Source organism: Sphaerodactylus townsendi, linkage group LG01, assembly GCF_021028975.2.
Source record: "Sphaerodactylus townsendi isolate TG3544 linkage group LG01, MPM_Stown_v2.3, whole genome shotgun sequence".
In the NCBI taxonomy this organism is placed as follows: domain Eukaryota; kingdom Metazoa; phylum Chordata; class Lepidosauria; order Squamata; family Sphaerodactylidae; genus Sphaerodactylus; species Sphaerodactylus townsendi.
In genome coordinates, this window is record NC_059425.1 from 85,041,170 (window position 1) to 85,061,767 (window position 20,598).

General features: G+C 40.6%; 1 protein-coding gene across 2 annotated transcripts; it reads left to right on the forward strand.

The window, feature by feature from the left end:
* Positions 1-921: 921 nt before the first annotated feature.
* Positions 922-17,318, forward strand: RBM34 (RNA binding motif protein 34). Of its 2 annotated transcripts, XM_048485960.1 has the most exons (11): positions 922-1,069; positions 2,307-2,478; positions 4,663-4,799; positions 6,341-6,545; positions 8,389-8,448; positions 13,451-13,494; positions 14,523-14,606; positions 14,803-14,866; positions 14,955-14,997; positions 15,385-15,503; positions 16,971-17,318. In XM_048485960.1, exons 1-11 carry the CDS (start codon positions 1,029-1,031, stop codon positions 17,241-17,243), a joined length of 1,242 nt encoding a protein of 413 aa, XP_048341917.1. In that variant the 5' UTR covers positions 922-1,028; the 3' UTR covers positions 17,244-17,318. The 2 variants fall into 2 exon arrangements, with proteins under 2 accessions (XP_048341917.1, XP_048341924.1); XM_048485967.1 differs by lacking the exon at positions 8,389-8,448.
* Positions 17,319-20,598: the final 3,280 nt, after the last annotated feature.

A 20,598-nucleotide genomic window follows, 5' to 3' on the forward strand; every position in this document is an offset into this window, starting at 1 on the left:
CGCTAGAGCCTGGGCAGAAGGAGAAAAGGCCAAGACTGAGAGTGCTCTGTAAACCAGTTATTACTGGCTTAACCCTTGCTCCAAATTTAAACCTTGCTCCAAGACTGGGAATATTTTAATATAATGATAGAAATAACACACTTAGAAACAGTAGCTACACATCATGGCTAATGAGAGTTCAAAGGTTCCAGTCTCTCTCTCATATGGTGCAGATAAACAAAATGTATAATTAAGTAGGATAAACAGCAACTAATTTTAGAAGTTGGTTGAAGCGAGAAAAATGATATCAATAAAGGGATGCAGCATAATACAATATTTTAGGAAGAGACAATTATAGATTCTTAAAAGTAGGTCCTATTGTGCCGTTAGAAATTACAGAGGATAAGGCAACTCGTGTCTCTGTTTAAGCCAGCATGAAAGGTAGTATTGAATTTCTTGATGAGTTCTCATTTCTAATTCAGCCTTTTCACACTGTATATTCTCTTTGAAAGGTGGTTTTTTTTAAAAAAAAAAAACAGTCTTGCAACAATATGTCCAGGAAGACAAACTGTTCCCCTACTGGTTTCTGAATGTTGTGATTTGTTATGTCAGATTAATATTAATCCATTCTCACACAGGAACTGCCACATTAGTTCAACGTGGACTGTCGAAGGGCACTGTAATACACATGAAGGAACGTATTAAATTGAATGACATGCAAACCAAGATGACCAAGCCAGTGTTACTGGTTCCCGTAGACGGGTATTAGGTCTAGCAAGCCTGACCGATCAGAAAGCGTCAGCTGCCACTTAACCTGCTGCAAGTTGATTACAGCCACCCTAATTCCCGCCAACGAGAGGGCGCCGCTTTTCTGTGATATGTTTGCCTCAACTCGATAGAGGGCGCTCGCGTTGAAAGAAATGGTGGAGAGTCGAAAGTAAACGAGGGACGTGAGCCGGACGTGGAACCGGAAGTGCCTGCCTGGGGACTCCGCGCGTGAGCCAGGAACGGGTCGGCGGCGAGGGCCCGCGGGAGCGGTTTTTTCGGAGATGAAGCCATCTAGAGCGAAGAAGCTCCGCCCAGACAAAACGTAAGGGACGCCGCTGTTATTACACACCCTCTACCGTCGCCTTCCGGGCCTCTAAATCCGGCTGTTAACGCTGGACCATCTACAGTGGCCCTTGCGTGAGGTCCCCCTGCCTGCTGAGCAACCCGCGAGACCTCACCTGGGGTTCAGAACTGCCCTCCAAAAATCGTGCCCTTTGCTTTAACAGCCTTTCTATATACTTTAGTTATGGGAGTATGTTGTGCAGAGGGAAAGATGCTCAGTGCTTGTTATTTATTTATTGCTTAGTACACTGGTATTCCATACCCTTTCTCCAGGGAGCTCAGGACAGTATGCATGGATCTCCACTTATTTTCTCAGCAACTCTGTCAGGTAAACTAGGCTGGAGCATAGTGACTGACCCACGGTCATACAGTAAATTTAATGACAAGAAAGGGGGTTGTCTGAATGAAGTCTAACCACATAGAGTGTACCCCAAAACTTCCTACATGGAAGAGTCTGGAGAGGCTGTTTTTCACATTACTTTTGTAAACTCCAAAATTTCCCATGTCGGAAAACCAATTTGTGCTGTCACTTGCAAAGTATTTTCCACAATCTTATAGGTCCAGATGCTGATGTATACATTAGCCTGTCTTTTATGGGCTACGGGTTTTTTTCTATCGAGACATCATCTGTATAAGAAGAACTGTGAGATTGCCCTTGGATAGTCAGGGGCTTTCAGTCATTTGAATACTGACTCATCAAGTACATATACCTGAAATATAACCTAAGATTGTCTGTATTTTAGAGCCTACCATATTTTCCTTTTCTTCAATACATGCCTTGTTAGGCACTGGTCTCTTCCAGAGGTGGTATGTTTCAGTTATTCTAAATAAAGTAGAAAAGTTGCTAATTAATGTAGCAAAGGCCTAAGTTGAAGACTGGCTAACAGTAAAGTCATTTTAAGATTTTAATGGTCATGACCACATACAGTGGCTGTAATTTTGTAACTTCAGCAGACATGGAAACTTTGAAGTGATCGGTTCTATGTTCCTTGTTTTTCATGTGACATTTTGGAAAATACATCTCTTAATGCCATTTTAAAAATAAATATGTTATCTTTAAAAGTAAGCATTTCAAAATGTCTTGATGCCATCTTTAAAAAGCATTTCAGAGTCATTTTTAAAAGTTGTATTGTTTGTATTCTAAACTTTTAGTATAAAATGTGTTTACTTTTCTTTGTGGTACCACGTGACACCTAATGACTGACTTCCTTTAATAGAAACTTTGGTGAGGGAGATGCTGTTCCTGTATCAAATGAAGACTATATCATAGGGCAAGTGGCCAACAGTCTTTGTCAGAAAAGTCCTGCAGTATGTGACACAGGTCCCTTGGTACAACTCTTCAGTGTTCCAGGGTCGGAAAAGCAACCAGTGTATGTTGCTGTACCAAGAGTAAGTACAATTATTTTGTATTGTCAAAGGCTTTCATAGCTGAATCAACTGGTTGTTATGGGTTTTCCGGGCTGTGTGGCTGTGGTCTGGTCATTTTTGCTCCTAACGGTATATCACGGTTATATGTGTTCCTTTGCTATGACGTACTTCTGAAGATGCCAGCCATAGATCCGGTTAAAACATTAGGAGCAAAAGCTACCACACTGTGGCCACACAGTCCAGAAAACCCACAACAGCCAGAACAATTCTTTTCTTATATAAATGGTTCCCAAAATAATAGTTCAGCATCATACTCTGAGTTATTGAAATGTTATGATCAAATTGATGAGTAATCTGTAATGGGTGTGGGAATAAAAAAGCTGAAGGGTTTCATGTTTTGGCCAATATGTAAACCCTGAATGAAGTTCTATTGGTGAATCCTTTAATTAATTAATTAATTAATTAAATTTATAGGCCGCCTCATCCCTGAAGGGCTCGAGGCGGCTCACAATATGGCTGTTCTCTGAGACAGCAAATCAATACAACATAAAACTTCAACCCATTAAAAACTTAAGCAGCAGTTAGGTAGATTCAGTAAGATTCTGGAGATCTGTGAACAGATCTCTTTTATTTGTTTATTTTTAAATGGCATGTAGAAATGTGACGGAGGATTTGGATTAACTGAGGGATGTCATCTTCTTCCATCATCACTTTATGTTGTTTTCACAATATTATTTCCTCCACTCAACCCCCTTATGTTTGCCTGTATTTTCTTCTAGCAAAGTAAATAGCTGATGCGGGGGGTGGGGGGTGGGGGGTGGGGGTGGTGGTGGAGGTTGATCTTACTGATTGGTTCCCCACCCTGGGACATGGACAATATGTACCCCAAACATTTCCTTCTCTCTGGACAGTGTGTAACAGACTTCCCTCTGTGATATACCTCTGAAGATGCCAGCCACAGATTCAGGTGAAACATTAGGAACAAGATCCACCAGACCACAGCCACACAGCCTGGAAAACCCACCAGAACCAGTTGAATCCGGCCGTGAAAGCCTTTGATTTGAGTCTTTGATCTCTGGCCCTTTCCGCACGGGCCAAAAACGGCGGCCTGGGGACGGCAAAAACGCCGCCCCCCAGGCTGCCATTTGCACAGGCGGCACTACTGAAACGCAGCAGCGCCGACCTGGCTCCCCTTCCCCTCCCTCAGGACAGCGTCAGGCCGTCCTCAAAAACACCCCTTTAAAGGTGTGTTCCCTGCGGTGCGGTGCAAATGGCACCGCCGGGAACACACTGTTTCCCCGTCCCTCTCTTACTTACCTCGTCGCCGTCGTCGCCCTGCTGTCTTCCTAAGCCCCGCCCACGCTGTCCTCCGACCCCTGGAGGTCGGAGGGCAGCGTGGGCGGGGCTTAGGAGGACAGCAGGGCGACGACAGTGACGAGGTAAGTAAGAGAGGGACGGGGAAGAGGCGGCTCCATGTGGAGCCGCCTCTCCTGCAACGGCCTCCACCCCCACGCCGGCAGAATTCTTGCTGGTGCGAGGGCGCCCGGAGGCCTGTGCGGAAAGGGCCTCTGTGTTTTGCTTGGTTGGTCACAAATTGTACAGCCTTGCTTTCAAATTAATAGAAAAATGGTGATACTGCTGGGGGGGAAAATCTATTTTCAAGTTTATGGAAGCTAACTTTGCTGTTACTCGAAAGGTTGCATAATGTAACCAGGTCCTACAGAGTTCAGTGAAATACCATTTACAGTCTTTAAGCCATTCATAAATTCCTGAATTGGGCTACCATTTTGTATAATGGGAACTTTACAAGAAGAGTAGAAAGCCCATGTTAGCTTATCGTTATTTAATCCTATTATCTTTTTAATTACCTTTTTGTACTAAAAAAGTAGTTTGCAGCATAACTAAAATAAAGTTTTGTGCTTGAAGCTGTTCTTTAGTACTGATCTGAAGTTCCAAATTCATAACTTATAAAAAACCATAGGCTTTTTTTCCAAGGTACATGATAATTACACTGGTACCATCGATTCTTTAGACTAGTAGGACCATGTAGGATGTCTGATGAGAAAATATATGCATATTTGTATTCAAGCTATTTAAACAAGAGGGGCATTGGGTGGAAGGTTAACTCCAAGTTGTTTGAATTTTTTTGGCTATTTTATTTTAACCTGGTAGCCTAACCTGTTAAAATTACCTTTTTTCTAAAAGGAGACTAAGAAGCGCAAGCATACCGAAGAAGAAATTGCCACAGATATTCAGAACTCTATTGAAAGAGCGCCTTTGAAAAACATGAAGAAAGCTAAAAAGAAAGTCCTCTCGCCAGCAGAGGCAAGATTAGCTAGCAGGTAAATTAAACACTTTATATTTAGAAGGTCAAGTCTCATTGGTTTAAAGCCACGCAAGGAAAATAAGTCTTTTGTCTTAAAGGTTAGAGCTAGACTGGCATGTGTTCATGTCAGAATATAGTATTCATCTTTTCAAAACATTATTTCATTGATTTTATTAGTTGGTTATGTTATCTTCACTAAGCCTTACAGTGAGAGTAAGTTAGAAACTTAAGTAACAGTGTTTTATGGTCTGTAAAACAGTGGTGGGATTCAGCAGGTTCGCACCACTTCAGCAGAACGAGTTGTTAAAATGGTGCTTGTAAACGTTGAAAGACTGCAGGTGAGCAGATAGATTAACACACAGGTGTCAAACTCGCGGCCCTCCAGATGTTATGGACTACAGTTCCCATCATCCCCTGCCAGTATGATGCTAGCAGGGGATGATGGGAATTGTAGTCCATAACATCTGGAGGGCCATGAGTTTGACACCTGTGGACTAACAGCAGCTTCTTTTGTGTGAGTAACTATTTTGAGTAATGTTTTGCTTCCATAGAACTGTTGATTTATTTTGGTTAGTCTGTCAGAGTAGAATTGGGAAATCTAAATCCTCATTTGGCCATGAAGCCTATTGAATGACCTTGGACCAGTCATTGTTTTATGACCTGACATACCTCATAGTGTTGTGATCATAAAAATGTGGGAAGCCATGTATATAATCCTCAAGTGAAAATCTAATTAAATAAATTAAGAACTGATAGATCTACTTACCTCTTAGCTCCAGTTAACACAGCGCATTGATGTGGAGTTGATATATGAGCTAATATGTATGAGCTCTGATATGGGTAACCTTCCCTAAAAAGCCTGGCTGTTGGCAACTTCGCCTCAGTAAAAAGAATTGTCATTTGTGCCCCTCCTTTCTTCTGAATGAAAACTCAAAGTTGCTGACATCATTTTTCTCTCCTCCATTTTATCCTTATAACAACCCTGTGAGGTAGGTTACAAGTTTCCATGGCATAAGTAGGAATTCAGACCTGGGTTTCACAGATACTAATTCAACACTCTTAATCGCTACACCACACTGAAATCTGTCCCTTCATGGGCAACTATGAAACTCCAGTTTGGAAGCAAGAAAGGGGAAGAATAATTGTTCTTTACTTGTGTAGTGCCTGAGAAGTGCTAAACGCCGAGGCTAGAATGCTCCTGTCCCCAAAAGGCCTGGAGAAGGCAGTAGATAGCTGAGCTCTTCAACCCTGTTCATCCTGGCTTGATTGACAGGGCCCTGGAAAGTTCCAAGCCATTGTATAGGGACCTGGTTTCATATGATTTCTCATTAAGTAATGTGTGAACTGGTTCTTAATGTGTTTATGCATCTATTTGCAAAGGTATCCTGGCATGAGGGTCTCACATGACTTTCTTTTAAGATAACTGTCATCTCTAGTGTCTCCAGCAATGGATCTTTTATGACTTCTGTGTCTGGATAGATTAAAAATACATTTTTTTCTGGGAGTATAGAGAATGAATGTTAACAGCTTGGCTTCAATTTTTCACTGCTTATCAAGGGAGTGTGCTTTGGATCAAACAGATGAAGACGAGGTAGAAAAAGAGAGACAAATCAAGCAGAAGTTGGCTGCTAAGCGTCTCTCAGCTTCAGATGCTGATGATGGAATTAAAAAAAAGAAAATGCAAATCAACATAGCTGAGGAAATGCTAAAGAATAAGAGGACTGTCTTTGTGGGGAATTTACCTGTTAGTTGTACAGCACAGGTAAGTGAGTAATGTTGGAAAGTATAAATCAAACCTCTCTTTTATTATTTAAGGAAATAGTGATCCTTGAAGCACATGAATAATTAAATAGCTCAATTAATATAATCAAGGTTTGGTTAAAGGAAATGTACTTAAGAGCTGTGGCCTTTCCTGGTCAAAAAAATATCTGGCAATAGTGGTGCCCTAGTTCAGTGGTGGCGAAACTATGGCACGCGTGCCAGAGCTGGCACTCAGAGCCTTCTCTGTGGGCACATGCACACAGAGTTTGTCCTGTAGGGGGAGCGGAAAATCACATACACACACACACGCACACATATACATACATATATCTAGGCTGGTCTTGTTTCTGAGTAAAGCGGTTGCTTCACCAAGCTTACTCCCAAGTAACACATGCCTCGGAGCAAACCGTTTTTTCTAAACTAAAACCTCAGTATTCAGGTTAAATTGCCATGTTGGCACTTTGTGATAAATAAGTGGGTTTTGGGTTTCAATTTGGGCACTTGGTCTTGAAAAAGTTCGCCATCACTGCCCTAGTTGCATCTAGAGTGGATTAGTTCAATGCACTCTGCATGGGGCTGTACTTGAAAAGTGTTCAGAAACTTAAGTGGGTGCAGAATGCTGCAGGCAGGATGGTGGATGAAGTGGATTGTAGGGGCCATATTCTGAAGTGGCTCCCAGTTTGTTTCCCAGCACAGTTCTAGCTGCTACTGTTGACCTTTAAAGCCTTAAATGGCTTGGGACCAGTCCCTTCCTTCTGAGATGAGATGGATGGCAACCCAGAAAGGGCCTTCTGAGTCATGGCACCGCAGCTCTGAAACTCTCTCTGTAGGGAGAATCACCTGTCCCCTTCTGTTGCTGTCTTCTAATCATGCCATCCATCTAATCTTTGTTTCACCTGGTGTCCTTCAGTGATTCCTCCTTCCCTGTGTTTTAATGGTTGGGGGTATGTTTTATTTTAGCTTTGGTTTTAATTGTTTTTATAATGTATTTTGATTTGATTTTAATGTTTAAGACATGTTTTTATTATATATGCTTTTGATCTGTTAGCTGATTTGGGGGCCCTGATGAGGGTAGGAAGGTGGAGTGTAACTTATGTAAATTAATATTAATCTTAAGAGCAGGATGCAAGTGTGCTTACTTGAGCCACAAGAAAAGGCAGGATATAAATATTTTAATATTAGCAGTACTTAAATATAACTTTTGTACTGTTGAGTTTATCAGCTTAAACAGCACAGATTTTTTGTTCAGCGTTAGAGAATATTGTTCAACATTAGAGAATATATATGGCCTCCAGTTGCATTTTTATTTTCCATATATCTTGGCCTCCATGCTCTATTGTTGGACCTCTGGAGGAGCTGGTCAGCCACTGTGTAAGACAGAATGCTGCACTAGATGGCCCACTGGTCTGTTCCAGCAGGGCTCTTCTTGTGTTTCCACTAGCAGATCTCGTCTCGGATCAAGCAGAGCATTTCCATGGATGATTCTCTTCTCCAGAGTTCAGATTTCTTGTACCTATCCTGCTTCAACCAAACACCCCCTCCCCACTCCTAGGAAACAGGGCACTCCCTGGAACAACATTTGGGGTATATTCTAGACTGGAAAGGGGAAATTATAGAGTTTTATCCATACTTCATAAGTAGAAATCCTTCTGTCTGCGTAAATGATCTGCATAAATGATCCAACCTTTGGAAGTTACTTGAAGGGTGGGAGTGGCATTTCTTGTACTTGGCTATAATAACAATAGGAAAAGCAGATAGTACCCTGAAGATGACCTATGTGAGGGGGTTAAATAGTTTTTGTTCTTATTTGTATCAACCAATGAATCAAATGTGCTTGAGTTTAGATGCTGAAGGCGTTTTTCAAAGAATATGGACAAATTGAATCAGTTCGCTTCCGCTGTTTGGTAAGTATACGTTATAACTGTCATTGTTATTTTATATGGCTGCATAAGCATTCACACAGAGAGACTCTGTAGTCTTTAGGACAGGATTCCCCAACATAGCACCTTCACATATGTTACCTAAACAGTATGACAACCTTTTAAAAGTAGCAATGGGGAAAATAACTCAGCTTGGCAATGCGAGAGGCAGGCTAGGTGGGAATCTTTTAGACAACTATACCAGAATTGGCTTTTGAAACGTTCTATAGAGAAGGCAAAAGAGACCAAATTGTAGTTTTAAATATTTTAATATAAGTTTTGGTTGCAAGCAACCATACAGTGAGACGTTAAGGCTCATACACACAGTTTCTAAGTATATAAACAGGGAGGAAAAGATAGATTTTGGATGATAGAATAGGAGGGGAAGCAGGGGACTTATACGTTACCTAAATTCAGCTGAAGAAGTTCTTGAAGAAGGCAAGGATCCCTATGCCAGCATGGGAACCCAAGCGAAGGACGATATATTGCGTCTCAAACCAATGTGACCAAGAGAGGTTCAGGCTAGTATTGAGCACTGAGGCTTGGGTGTGTAGTATTTTTATACCCCCTTGCACAGGTAAGGCGGGAAATTCAAACTTAGGTTTCGTTTCTCTGCAACTGCTTGAGGTTTCCTTCTGGACTTGCCGATTTGAGCTAATTAACAGCTTTATCTATTGTTTCTATTTCCTGGGACAATGGACAATTGTTCCTTGATTACATTAGTGAAACCTTGAATGGCTTATGCAGAGGTACTTCCTGAAGTCTCTGCCCACAGTATTAAAATTTGGCTGAGGCGTTTGTTATCAGGAAGGGATCGTTTTGTTAGGGAGAAAATACAAAGAGTTACTACAGTCTCAGGGCAGGATGTTCCTGTACTATTTGCATAGCTGCAACCATGGCAAGGTGTGGTATCCAGGAGTTCTACAGATTCCATTATGTTAATAAAGTGCTTTGGCAGGGTGGGATAATCAAGATGTATGTCCTTGTCATGAGGCTTCCAGATTGTATCACTGGAGTAACTCATAGATCTAATCTTTGCAAACAGACTGTTTTGCCTTAGACTTGCTTTCAGCTTGGACACTCTGCTATCCACCCATACAAACATGGAAACTGGCATCTCATAGCACACTGTGTAAGAAATAATATGAAAATCCAATATTTCATAAGGCAGGGGATGAAGGCCATGCTAACACGTACTTCTCTAGGCATTCACCATGTGCTTCAGTTAAGTAGTCGGGGTCATTGTGAATGTAGAATCAGGTAATGGCTGCCTTCAAACAGATAAAGGGGCTTTTCATGTGGATCCTGCCCACTTCTGACTGGAGAATGATCCATGATCCTGTAAGCAGGGCTTTTTGGGCCAGTTGTGCGGTGGTGAGTTGTCAGAAGCTGTGGAACACCCCTTCCCTCTCTTCGTTGTCTTCTCTTTGTGTGTGTTATCCTCCTTCCTTTTGTTTTTATGTGTGTAGTACCCACCACCTTAGCCTTCTGTGTTTATATGCTATCCCCCTTCTTCTTCCATGTTTGTGCTTTACTCCATCTCCTGTGGCAGCCATTTTGTAGTGACAGATGCCACCCTACCTCAAAACTCCAAAGGTGCTGTCAGGCTCAAGTGCTGGGAACTGTGCTCTAGGCAGTGATGGAACTGCACTATATTTATTTATTTTATTTCTGCAATTTATACGCCGCCCTATACCATAGTCTCAGGGCAGCTAACAAATGGGGATGAAATCCCGTTGAAACATACAAAGTTAAAATAAAAATAAAAACATAGTTAAAACAATCCATTAAATCCATTAAAACCCCATTAAAAATCCCCACCCCCCCTGTGGCTGGCATCAGTGAGAGGGCCTCACCTGAATCAGATGGAAATGAGAGGTAGAGCTGGATGTCATCTGCATATTGATGACACCTCACTCCAAATCCTCTGATGACCTCTCCCAGTGGCTTCGTATAAATATTAAAAAGCAGGTGGTATAGCACTGAACCCTAGGGAACCCCACAATGAAGCTCCCAGGGCTGGGAGTAGGAGCTCCCCACAGCTACTGTCTGGAGCCGGCTCTGCAGGAAGGACGAGAACCACTGCAACACAGCATTCCCCAATCCCAACCCAAGGAGTCGCTCCAAGAGGATACCATGGTTAATGGTATCAAAAGTGACTGAGAGATCCAGGAGTGAACAAGGAGTTCCTGCCACATAGCTGTGCGTAGTCGGGTTTGTAGACTTCCACTGTATATTATTAAGGCTGGAATTTTCTGCCACTGCAAGGCACATTCACTTGACACCAAAGTCTCTTGGCATCAGGGCAGCGTGCTATCTTTAGGAAGTGTAAAGGTGAGATGCAGCCCTTGTACTTCCTAAATTTCTACAAGCAGCAGTTAGTTAGTTGATCATGGCAGTTTCTCAGGAAGGGGCGGGGGGAATTAGTTTAGTACTGGTTATGCTAAATAGTGGAATAAATTGGGGGAAATATTCAAGTATGGTAATAAAAGTTACTGAAAAGTATTCTGTTTTGGGCATAAGGAGAACCTTGCTTGATCAGACGAGTGGTCCATCTAGTCAGCTGCCCTGTTTCTTCAGAAGGTCCACAAAGTATCATACAGAAGCCTAAGCCTTTCCTTGTTGTTGCCCCTCAACCACTTATACTGAGAGATTTACTGGTTCAAAACCTGGAACCGTTAGCCATTGACCAGCATGTTGTGCTTGGCACTCAGTTTCCTATGATGTTGAGTTCACAAGTTAATTGTGTGAGGTACTTTTCGTTGTCTTTTCTGAATATTCTGCTCAACAGCTTCATTGGTTGCGCGATTGGTTTCAGTATTATGGGAGTGGGAGAAAAAATGGAACAGGTCTTTCCCACGACCTCCTTTTGTTGCTTATAGTCCTTTTGGCTTATAGTCAGGGAGGATCACGAAGGGTAGGCAAGGGATAGCCATTTGGAAACTGCCAGATTGGGGATTCTGTCTGCTGTCCATGTGCCATTTACAATAAGTGGGGATCAGTTAACACAAACAACCCAATTAAAATTACACTGAAGAAGACACGCAGCAAGTGCTGTCTGCTTTCAGATGAAGTCTTATTGTAAGTACAATATGTATCCAAAACTACAAACAATACAACAGTACCACAAGGTATCTGAAATACGCACCTTAATAACACTGATAAAAATCCTGTGCTGTGCAGAACATCAACTGAGCTAGCTGGAACCCAGATGTACACCTGTCTCGAACAAGCTTCAAGGCTAGTGGAACATAAATGTGCTTCCAAAATGTACTAAAGTTTGTTAGAATGGCAATAATTTGAAACCGCCAGGGGCTGCAGTCCGCTCTGAAAAGTCTGTCTACTGCAAAATGTCATTTGAACATTTCACATTTTAACAACTTTTTACAAGTTCTAACAAACCAGGTACACATTTGGGTTCTGATTAGCATAGTAGATGTTTTGTGCTGCACAGAAATTTTATCTTGGTCTATATTTCAGATACCTTGTGGTACTGTTGTTTTGGACACGTATTATAATAAGACTTCATCTGAAAGTAGAAGCAAAAGTTGTAAACCTTCTTCAGTGTAATTTCTATTGGGTTCTCCATGTGTAGGCAGCAACCCTTTTTTAACTCAGCCACTGTAATTAGATACTGGATTTTAAATGAACCATTCATGTCTAAAATGAAAAGGATTACATGGAAACTGTTGAATTATAATAATGTAGGTTCTCTTCTGAGTCACAGGACATCTTCTGGGTGCTTCCCACTAACCAGTCAGGGACCCAGGACACAAATCCTTCTTCCTGATTGGCTTGAGATCCTCCTCCTTCCTCTCAGTTTTTTTCCTGCCTCACAGGGAGTTGCAGCTAGCTTAGCTGCCTGCACTAGTTTCTTTCTCTTTCTACCTGTTCTTATTTATTCTACTCCATTCCCTTTCTTTACCTTCTCTCCTCTGGGCTATCCCTATTTTTGACTCCTATTGAAGCTGACAGAAAGTGAATTGAATTGAAGATTCCTCTGGCTCTGATTGGATCCTAGGAGGCTTGTATGGCGTTCCTCTGGGTGTCCAATCTAGAACTGAGGCTGTGTGGGTCAGCTTCTTGTCAGAGAATGACCTGGAGGCTCTGATACCAGTGGGAGCTGAAGAAGCCTAGCCGAACAAGCATGGCCCAGCTGTGAGCTACTTCTGCCTCGGCCAGTGTTGCTTCATTGCAGCCATCTTGCAGCTCTGCAAAGCATGCCAAAATGATGCGTGAAAACAAAATGGCAATCACCAAGCAGTCCTGTCTTTCTACACCTGTGGCATACACTAGGGACCATGAAGGAGCCGCTACTCATGAGGAGGCATTCAGAGCAGTGCTTTCCACCAGTTCAGAGGGTCCCCTTGGAGTAGGAGGGGCAGCAGATCCTCCCGATCCCTTCGGTTGTGCCCGAATTGTTCCTCTTCTCCAGTCTGTTCCAGGCACTCCAGTGCTAGAGATCTCTTGGCTGGGGGTGGGGATCTAACAGGTTACTAAGGCTGCTCAGAAGCACAGAAAAGCGAGTCCAGACAGAGCTCCCTCTCCAGCTTCAGCCAGTGACTCTGAGTCCAGAGAAAAAGGAGAGTTCTTGTCTGATGAGAAGGAAAAGACCTAAGTCCCTGAACAGTTTCTTCAAGAATGAGGATTTTCAATACATTTTTCTAAAACTTTGGCTGTGTTAGATTTAGAAGACAATCAGCCAACATAGGAACTAGACAAACCAGAGCACACTAAATCTGAGCACACTGGGAGTAAGCAATTTCCCCCCAGTACCTCCTCCAGCAGGAAGGTTTTTCCCTTCCTGAAATTCTTGGAGCGGCAAGTAAGATCTCAATGGACCAAGCCGCAAATAGGCAAGTTCCTGGGTTCCTAAAGAAGCTTTACAAAATGCTGCAATGAGCATAATGTTCTCAGATGTTCATCGTGTGACATCCTGAAGCTGAAGAATGCCTACCAATTAAATGCTCTTTTGTTTCTCTTCAAGATTCCAGCAGAGGACACGTTATCAAAAAAATTGGCAGCCATAAAGTAGGTCTTGTGAGTTCCATTTCATTTTTTAGTATTTTCAAAATAACAGGTTTATAATATTCTGTCCCCCAAAAGCTTGTTTGACAAATTAAAGCAATGCTCATGGTAAGGACCAAGTGGCCTCTCATTTATTCTTGGTTTACAAGTTACTCTGCAGTTTTTAATTTTGTAGAACAGTATAGCTGATACAGCACTAAGGAGTTGATTTGTGCAAAATCTCTTGAAGAACAAAAATGGGTTCTGGCTTCCTGCCTTGAAAAGCTTGGAAGTACTTCTCATCCTGTTCTCTGTTTGTGATTTTATGTGGGAAAAAGGCTCCATTTGGATTCTTTAACAAGAGCAAGGTTCTCTTCTTTGGTACAACACAGTTGTCCTGGGGCTGGTTGAAGGTTTTGTTACTGAAACAGCTGGGTATACTGATCCTATGTGGTCTGAGGTGGCTGGATTAGAGGAGTATAGGGTTAAACCGTTTGAAAAGAAAAGTGCAGGTTTTGGATATGCTTTCCAGGAAGCTTGTTCAAAAATTAGATTTTTATCCCATTCTCCCCCCAAGAATTTTAGGGTGGTACACATGGCCTCTGGGATATGTTGTGGCTCAGCGGCAGAGCATCTTCTTTACATTGATTTTAACTGCCACTTCCACTTAGAACGATCCACGTGAAAGACCTTAATTTGAGATCCTGGAGAGTTGCTGCCAGTCAGAGTAAAGACTTGATCTTGTTTGACCAGAGGTCTGATTATAAGGCAGTTTCATGTAACTTTGTCACACCACAGCAGTCCTGTGTGGTAGGTTAGACTTAAAGGTAGTGACAGTTGTGTGAGCAACAGGAAAGTATGGATTTGAACCTAGATTTCCCTTTTCCTAGTCTTAACAATTAATGCAAGTTCCATTGAATTGATAGGATTTATGGCCAGATAAACATGTTAAAGATTGTGGAGAGAGTTCTGTAGCCTTTTTTGTCTTGCTTAAAAAACTGTAAGTGTAAGACTTAATTTTCAGTAAAATAACTTAGTGTATTCTTTTTCAGGCAAAAGGTGCATCCTGATCGGAAGTATGTTAATGCTTACGTTGTCTTCAAAGAAGAATGTGCAGCTGTTAATGCCTTAAAACGGTAATCTTTTTAAAAATTAGCAGTCTCTTCATAAAATCTAGAGCAACAGAATACATTCAGTAATCTTACTGTAGATGTCTTAACAATTGAAAGCACATAAATCTTGAAACTTCTGAAATATTTCAGTGTGTGAGCGATACATGATAGCCACAGATTATTTTTGATAATTTTTTTTAACCTTTTGTGGCTCCAATAGTAATGGAACGGAATTTGCTAATGGATTCCACATCAGAGTTGACCTTGCTTCAGAGTCCACTTCAGTAAGTAGTTTAAATGTTGTGAGAAAATCTTTTTGTAGCTGTTGTTTTAGACTTCTGACACTATTTTCCTTGTTTGTTTACTTTGCAGCATGATAATAAGAGGTCTGTATTTGTGGGAAATTTGCCGTATGGTAAGTAAGAAGTATTCTACACTATCAAGTGACTGTAATCTATTATAAAAGTGTTATTTCATTGAACCTTATGAAATTCAGTTTGATTTGTGGTTTAGAGATAAGTGGATTCAGTTTCTAAAATGCTGATAGTTGTGTACTTTTAATAAGCTGAACAGCCACATTGGACAAAAAATACTTGCATTGCTACAAACTATTAGATGATTTTCATTATGTATTGTGATTATTTACCAAGAAATACATACTCTTTCAAAAATTAAAGTAGCCAGTGCAAGGAAATGGAAGTTTCTTCCATTTAAATTAGGAATCTGTTTTCAGAATTTTGATCATACATGTGAAAGTATTATATTTTAGTACCTGTACTCTTGTTCAACTGTTTGCTTACAGACATTGATGATGATACTGTGAGACAGCATTTTTCTGAGTGTGGAACTGTAACAGGTGTGCGCATTGTGAGAGACCGGAACACTGGCATTGGCAAAGGATTTGGTTATGTTCTGTTTAAGGTACATTAACCTATTTCATAATTGTGATAAAAGAGTTACTATCCAATATATAACATACAATATCTGGGGATGTATTTGATTTTCACTTGATATATAGTACAATAACAACAGAGAGAGAACGTCAGGTGCACAAAAAGCCCTGTTTGTTTTGTCCCTGAGAACTGAAGATTAGTTTGCAACAGTAACTGAATATCCTTCATAGAAGAAATTGCACAGAAATAGTGACATAGAACACCACCCTTTCAGTTGTTTGTATGTATATTAGGTTTTCACTGTGGAAGATCTTTCTCCATCTTCCCCATCTCACATCAGTTGTCTGTGGCCCCTGAAGCTGTGGAAGGGGAAAATGCCACCACTTGGGGAAAATATACCACTATAAACCCTTTCTATTCCTGCAACTGTTAAGTGTATGACTCCATGTGTTTCCTTTTAAGAAAGATTTATTTGTCCATGTGTTCTTGGCACACAATTCACTGGACCATAATAAACAGCAGAGTTTTGCATATCTTTGGAGATTGTCAGTTGACTGATTGGTGCCTCTTCCTCATTTTTGGGTTATATCAGGAAGCACAATAATTGAGGATATACCAGAGTTTCCTACAAAATAGGTAGCACAGTGCTGTGAGTCTTTAAATGTTGTGAACTATGCTGCCTGATTCTGGGGTCTGCTTAACATGCCTGCCACTGGCCTCCTACTTATTCTAGCACAAGGTAGGTGCTGTTTAGGTGCATCAGCTGCTATGTTTAAACTCCAAATGTAGTTATAAGATTCAGCCATTTTAAAAATTAATAGAAACTACACTTGTTTCTTCCACCAACACTGACATCTAATCCAGATAATTTCTCCTTCCTTGTTTTGTGTGTGTGTGCTTGCGTGCGCGCGGGGCGGCGGTCGGGGGTGGTGGTGCACTCCTTGCCTTGCAGTAACATTACCATTACAGGATTTAAAACATTTTGTACATTCCTCAGGTAGGCAGTCTTCCTTAACACAGGCCCCTTCCGCACACGCAAAATAATGCGTTTTCAAACCTATTTCACAACTGTTTGCAAGTGGATTTTGCCATTCCGCACAGCTTCAAAGAGCATTGAAAGCAGTTTGAAAGTGCATTATTCTGCATGTGCGGAATGAGCCACAGCTTCTGAACTTTATTCACTATAGCCCACTAAGTACTATTGCCCCTATAAAAATGGCATACAAGTTAGAATATAACTCTGCTTAATAATACTGTAGAGCTAGTTTTACCTTTGGGTATTTGCCTTGTATAGAAAGAAACAGTATGATATGAGTTAAGCCTGCTATAGTATTTTGGTTAAAACACAACTTAGATACACAACTTGGTTGCAGAATAAATATTGCAATACCAACTGCTACAGTTTGATAAACAAAAATGGCTAAAATAGAAATCAAGCATTTTTTGGCATACTAGGTTCTTTGTGTTTCACTTTTTAAAATCTTTTTCCTTCTAGGATACAGATGCTGTACACCTTGCTCTGAAACTAAACAATTCTGAGATAAAAGGAAGAAAACTCAGAGTGAAACATTGTATTGAAAAAGCGCAACAGAAAAGCTCAGAAAAGAATGTGAAGAATTTGGCCAGCTTTAAAAATAAAAAAACTACCTCACTGAACAATGTCAAAAGGTATTCTAGTGATACCTTTGTTGGTGAAAAAGCAGCTCCAGTGAAAAAGAGCAAAAAACTAACAAACATTGCAAAGAAAAAAATTAAAAAGCACAAGTGAAATTGTTACAGTGTCTATTTTAAAAGTGCACATTTTCAATAAAATTCATTTCTTAGTCATTCTGTTGAAATTCCATCATACTGTGTCAGTGTTCTAATTTAGTAGCTTGTATAGATTGATGCATAGATTGATGCATGTATAAAGTGAAGTTAAATTAAGAGCTCAACAAGAGTACCCACAAAAATGTATTATACCTACCTAAGAGAACTAGGTAGGCACTAGGACCCAAAAGGAGCATTCTAAAACAAAGACGGTTCAACATGTGGCGGATGAAGTTACAATTTTGTTTTTTTTTCTTTTGATGAGACAGAATAATAGCCCATTTTCTCCCCATATGTTAGTAATTTATTTTTCCTTTAGGACAACAGATTAACCTCAATTCCTGTAAATTAGCCCAGCTTTGCTCTCTGTAGGAGAACTGTTAACCACAAGTAATCTGCTTTTTATAAGGCTTGTTCCTGCTAATTAAAAATATTTCATCTTTCCTATTTTTGGCAGGAATGAATGTATTTCCAAACACTCAGTGGAGTGCTGTAAATTGAAATCACTGTGCACTGTCATCTAACCACACATTTCAAACACTTCCATGTACTTGAGTTTCTTACAAGGTGATAGCAATTTCTGCCCTGTCCCACTGCAGACTGCCCCTTTGCCCTGTATGCTGTTTTTGAGAAGCCGCTGTCTCCGAGGAGCAAAACTTGGGGAGGAAGGCTTAGTAGGCTGCAGCAGAAAGGAGAAATCAGTGAACTCCTCTACTGCCTTCATTGTGTTCTCTGCTTTGTGTGCTTGCAACGGCACCTGTTATGTACATTCCTGTTACCAGGACCCCCTTCTCAGATATCTGCTGTCTGGTCTGACTGTATCTTGGCTGAATTTGCTTGGGCAACCTTTTTAGGAGTTAGCAATGCTATACTTTAGAGAAGCCAAAGCTTCCTTCAAGTTGTGCTAATGAATGCCCAAACCTCAGGGCGGGAGACTGATTCACTGATGGGATGTTTTTATTTATTTATTGACATTATTTATACCCCCCCTTTCTCAAAGGCGCTTAAGGCACATTACATGGAATAAGCCCATCATGCAATCAACAGGATGGGATATTTAATGAACAATGAAATAGGATTTGGGTTGTAGAACCAACCAGAAATTAAAAATCAGAACTGAAACAAAGCAAATTCTTAACACATTAAATGATGCAAAAAATACATAGGATCCAACTTACAGCGAAGTATATACAGTAGTATAAATCACAGTCGCTAATATTCAAGTTACTTTGAGAATCATTTTGAGAAGTATCTCGTTATCGACATAGAAAAAGCCCTCTTGAATAGTTCAATTTTGCATAGTTTGGGGAAAGCCAGCAGAGTGGGAACCTTCCTGAGTTCTTCAGGCAGTTACACAAAGGGGAAGAGGGCGCAGACACAGCTTTTTTTTTTTTTACTTTGAATGTCTGTTTCCAGTCAAACTCAGAGTTGAAGCCTCCTCCCTGCCAGCCATTTTGTCCATTCTCAGATGCTATCACAGTTTGTTACCTTTCCGGGAAGCCCCCTTCCTAACTCAGTCAGGAAACCCACAGATTCTCATCTTGGACTTGCCCTGAATTCTTGGACTTTACAATTATTTATTTAATACTCATCACTGTTCTTAGCCAAACTTATGCTATTTCACCAGTCTGCTGACTCAGAGACTGCTCACTCCACATTTCTGGAACCAGCAAACCTTCCTATTTGCTTGGGATCTTTGAAAGCTTTGTCTAAAGTCCCCAACCCAGAATCTCTGGATCATCTACCCAGCTCAGCAGACTGAGGATAGGTAAAGTTCTCTGTTAGTCATTTTCTCTTTAAAACTCCTTTTCTCTCCTTCCCCCTCTTCTTTTGTGACTCTCACATATGTGTGTCCCTGTGAACACAATTGCACTATCCTTATGCTTGAATACCTTTACAATTCTTGTAGCCCTGTATTTTCCCTCAATAAATTGAAAACCATTATTTGATCTGATTGTTTCAGCACTTCCTTGCCCAAGATCTATAAATCACTTGTTCTGCTTCCATTAATTGATGAGTATGTCAGTTTTCCTAGCTTACCAGGCTGTGAAACAGGTTAATTCCTTTGAACTGGTTCTGGCGGAGTGTCCAAACCCAAGTTAGAGAGTCCACATGTGTCAGTATATGTGAAAGGCAGTATATATGGTAATAATGCCTTTTGTATTGCCTGCATCAAAACAATGTGAATCTAAAGTCTAGCATCCTATGCTAATCACAGTTGTCTTTTTATGCGAGTTAGTTGACCAGGTAATCCCTTTTTGGGATAATTTTTGATATGTCAGCCACCTGTGAAATTAAAACTCATCCCACACTGGAACTAGTTGTTTCTACTTATTTTAATTTTGTAAACTTGCTCTTCTTAATTAGCATTTTGGGAACTGTGGATTCCAGTTACTACCTACCTTTTTGTTCACCCTATCACTTGTTTCAGGATGTTTTTCTAAAGTAAATATATATCATGAACACATGAAGCTTTTTTATACTAGTCAGACCATTGGTTTGTTTTTTATTTCCTTCAACTGCCCCCCCCCCCCAAAAAAAAGGCAAGGAAAAAACTTTAAAAGAAATACATAAAGGCAAAATTATAACAACATTGATGGTGAATCAGCACATAAGGTCCATATTGTTTACTTTGAATGGCAATAGCCACTCAATCCAGGGAATTTGATGTGGATCCTTGTAGCTCAACTCTTTTTAAGATGGTATTACTATGCAGTTACTATGTATGCCAAGCAACAATATAGTAAGATAACTAACTTTATTTGTTGCAATCATAGATCAGTGAAGATTGATACATGGTCACCAGCAAATCTACATAGAATAAAATTTCAGTGCCACATAATAGGTTTATTTCAACACTACAGACGCAACCAGTAAAAAGCCTTAGCCAGGTGCATTCTTGTTAAACATAACAAGGTGAAAAATTTGGCAACCTTAAAGGTGGTCACGTTAGAACAACCTAAGAAAAGGAGGGAAACAGAAAATTCATCAGTTTTGTCTGAAAAATGTGATAAGGTTGGAGTTAATGGCTGCATAGTAACACATGACCAATTGTTTCAACCAGGTCCATTGGGCAGGGACAAACATGTTGAGTAATGAGTCTAACAGGAACAGATGGAAATCTTGCTTAGATACGTCACTCTTCTAGAGAAAAATCCCAAGCAATGATACTATAATACCTCATTTATTCACTTAGCTTTTTTGAAGAAGCCTCCCAAACTGAAAGTACAGTGGTATTGGAAGCTACTGTACACAAATGGCTTGTATTAGCGTGCAAAATATTGCATTTGAATGTACCTAAATTGCCATCTCAT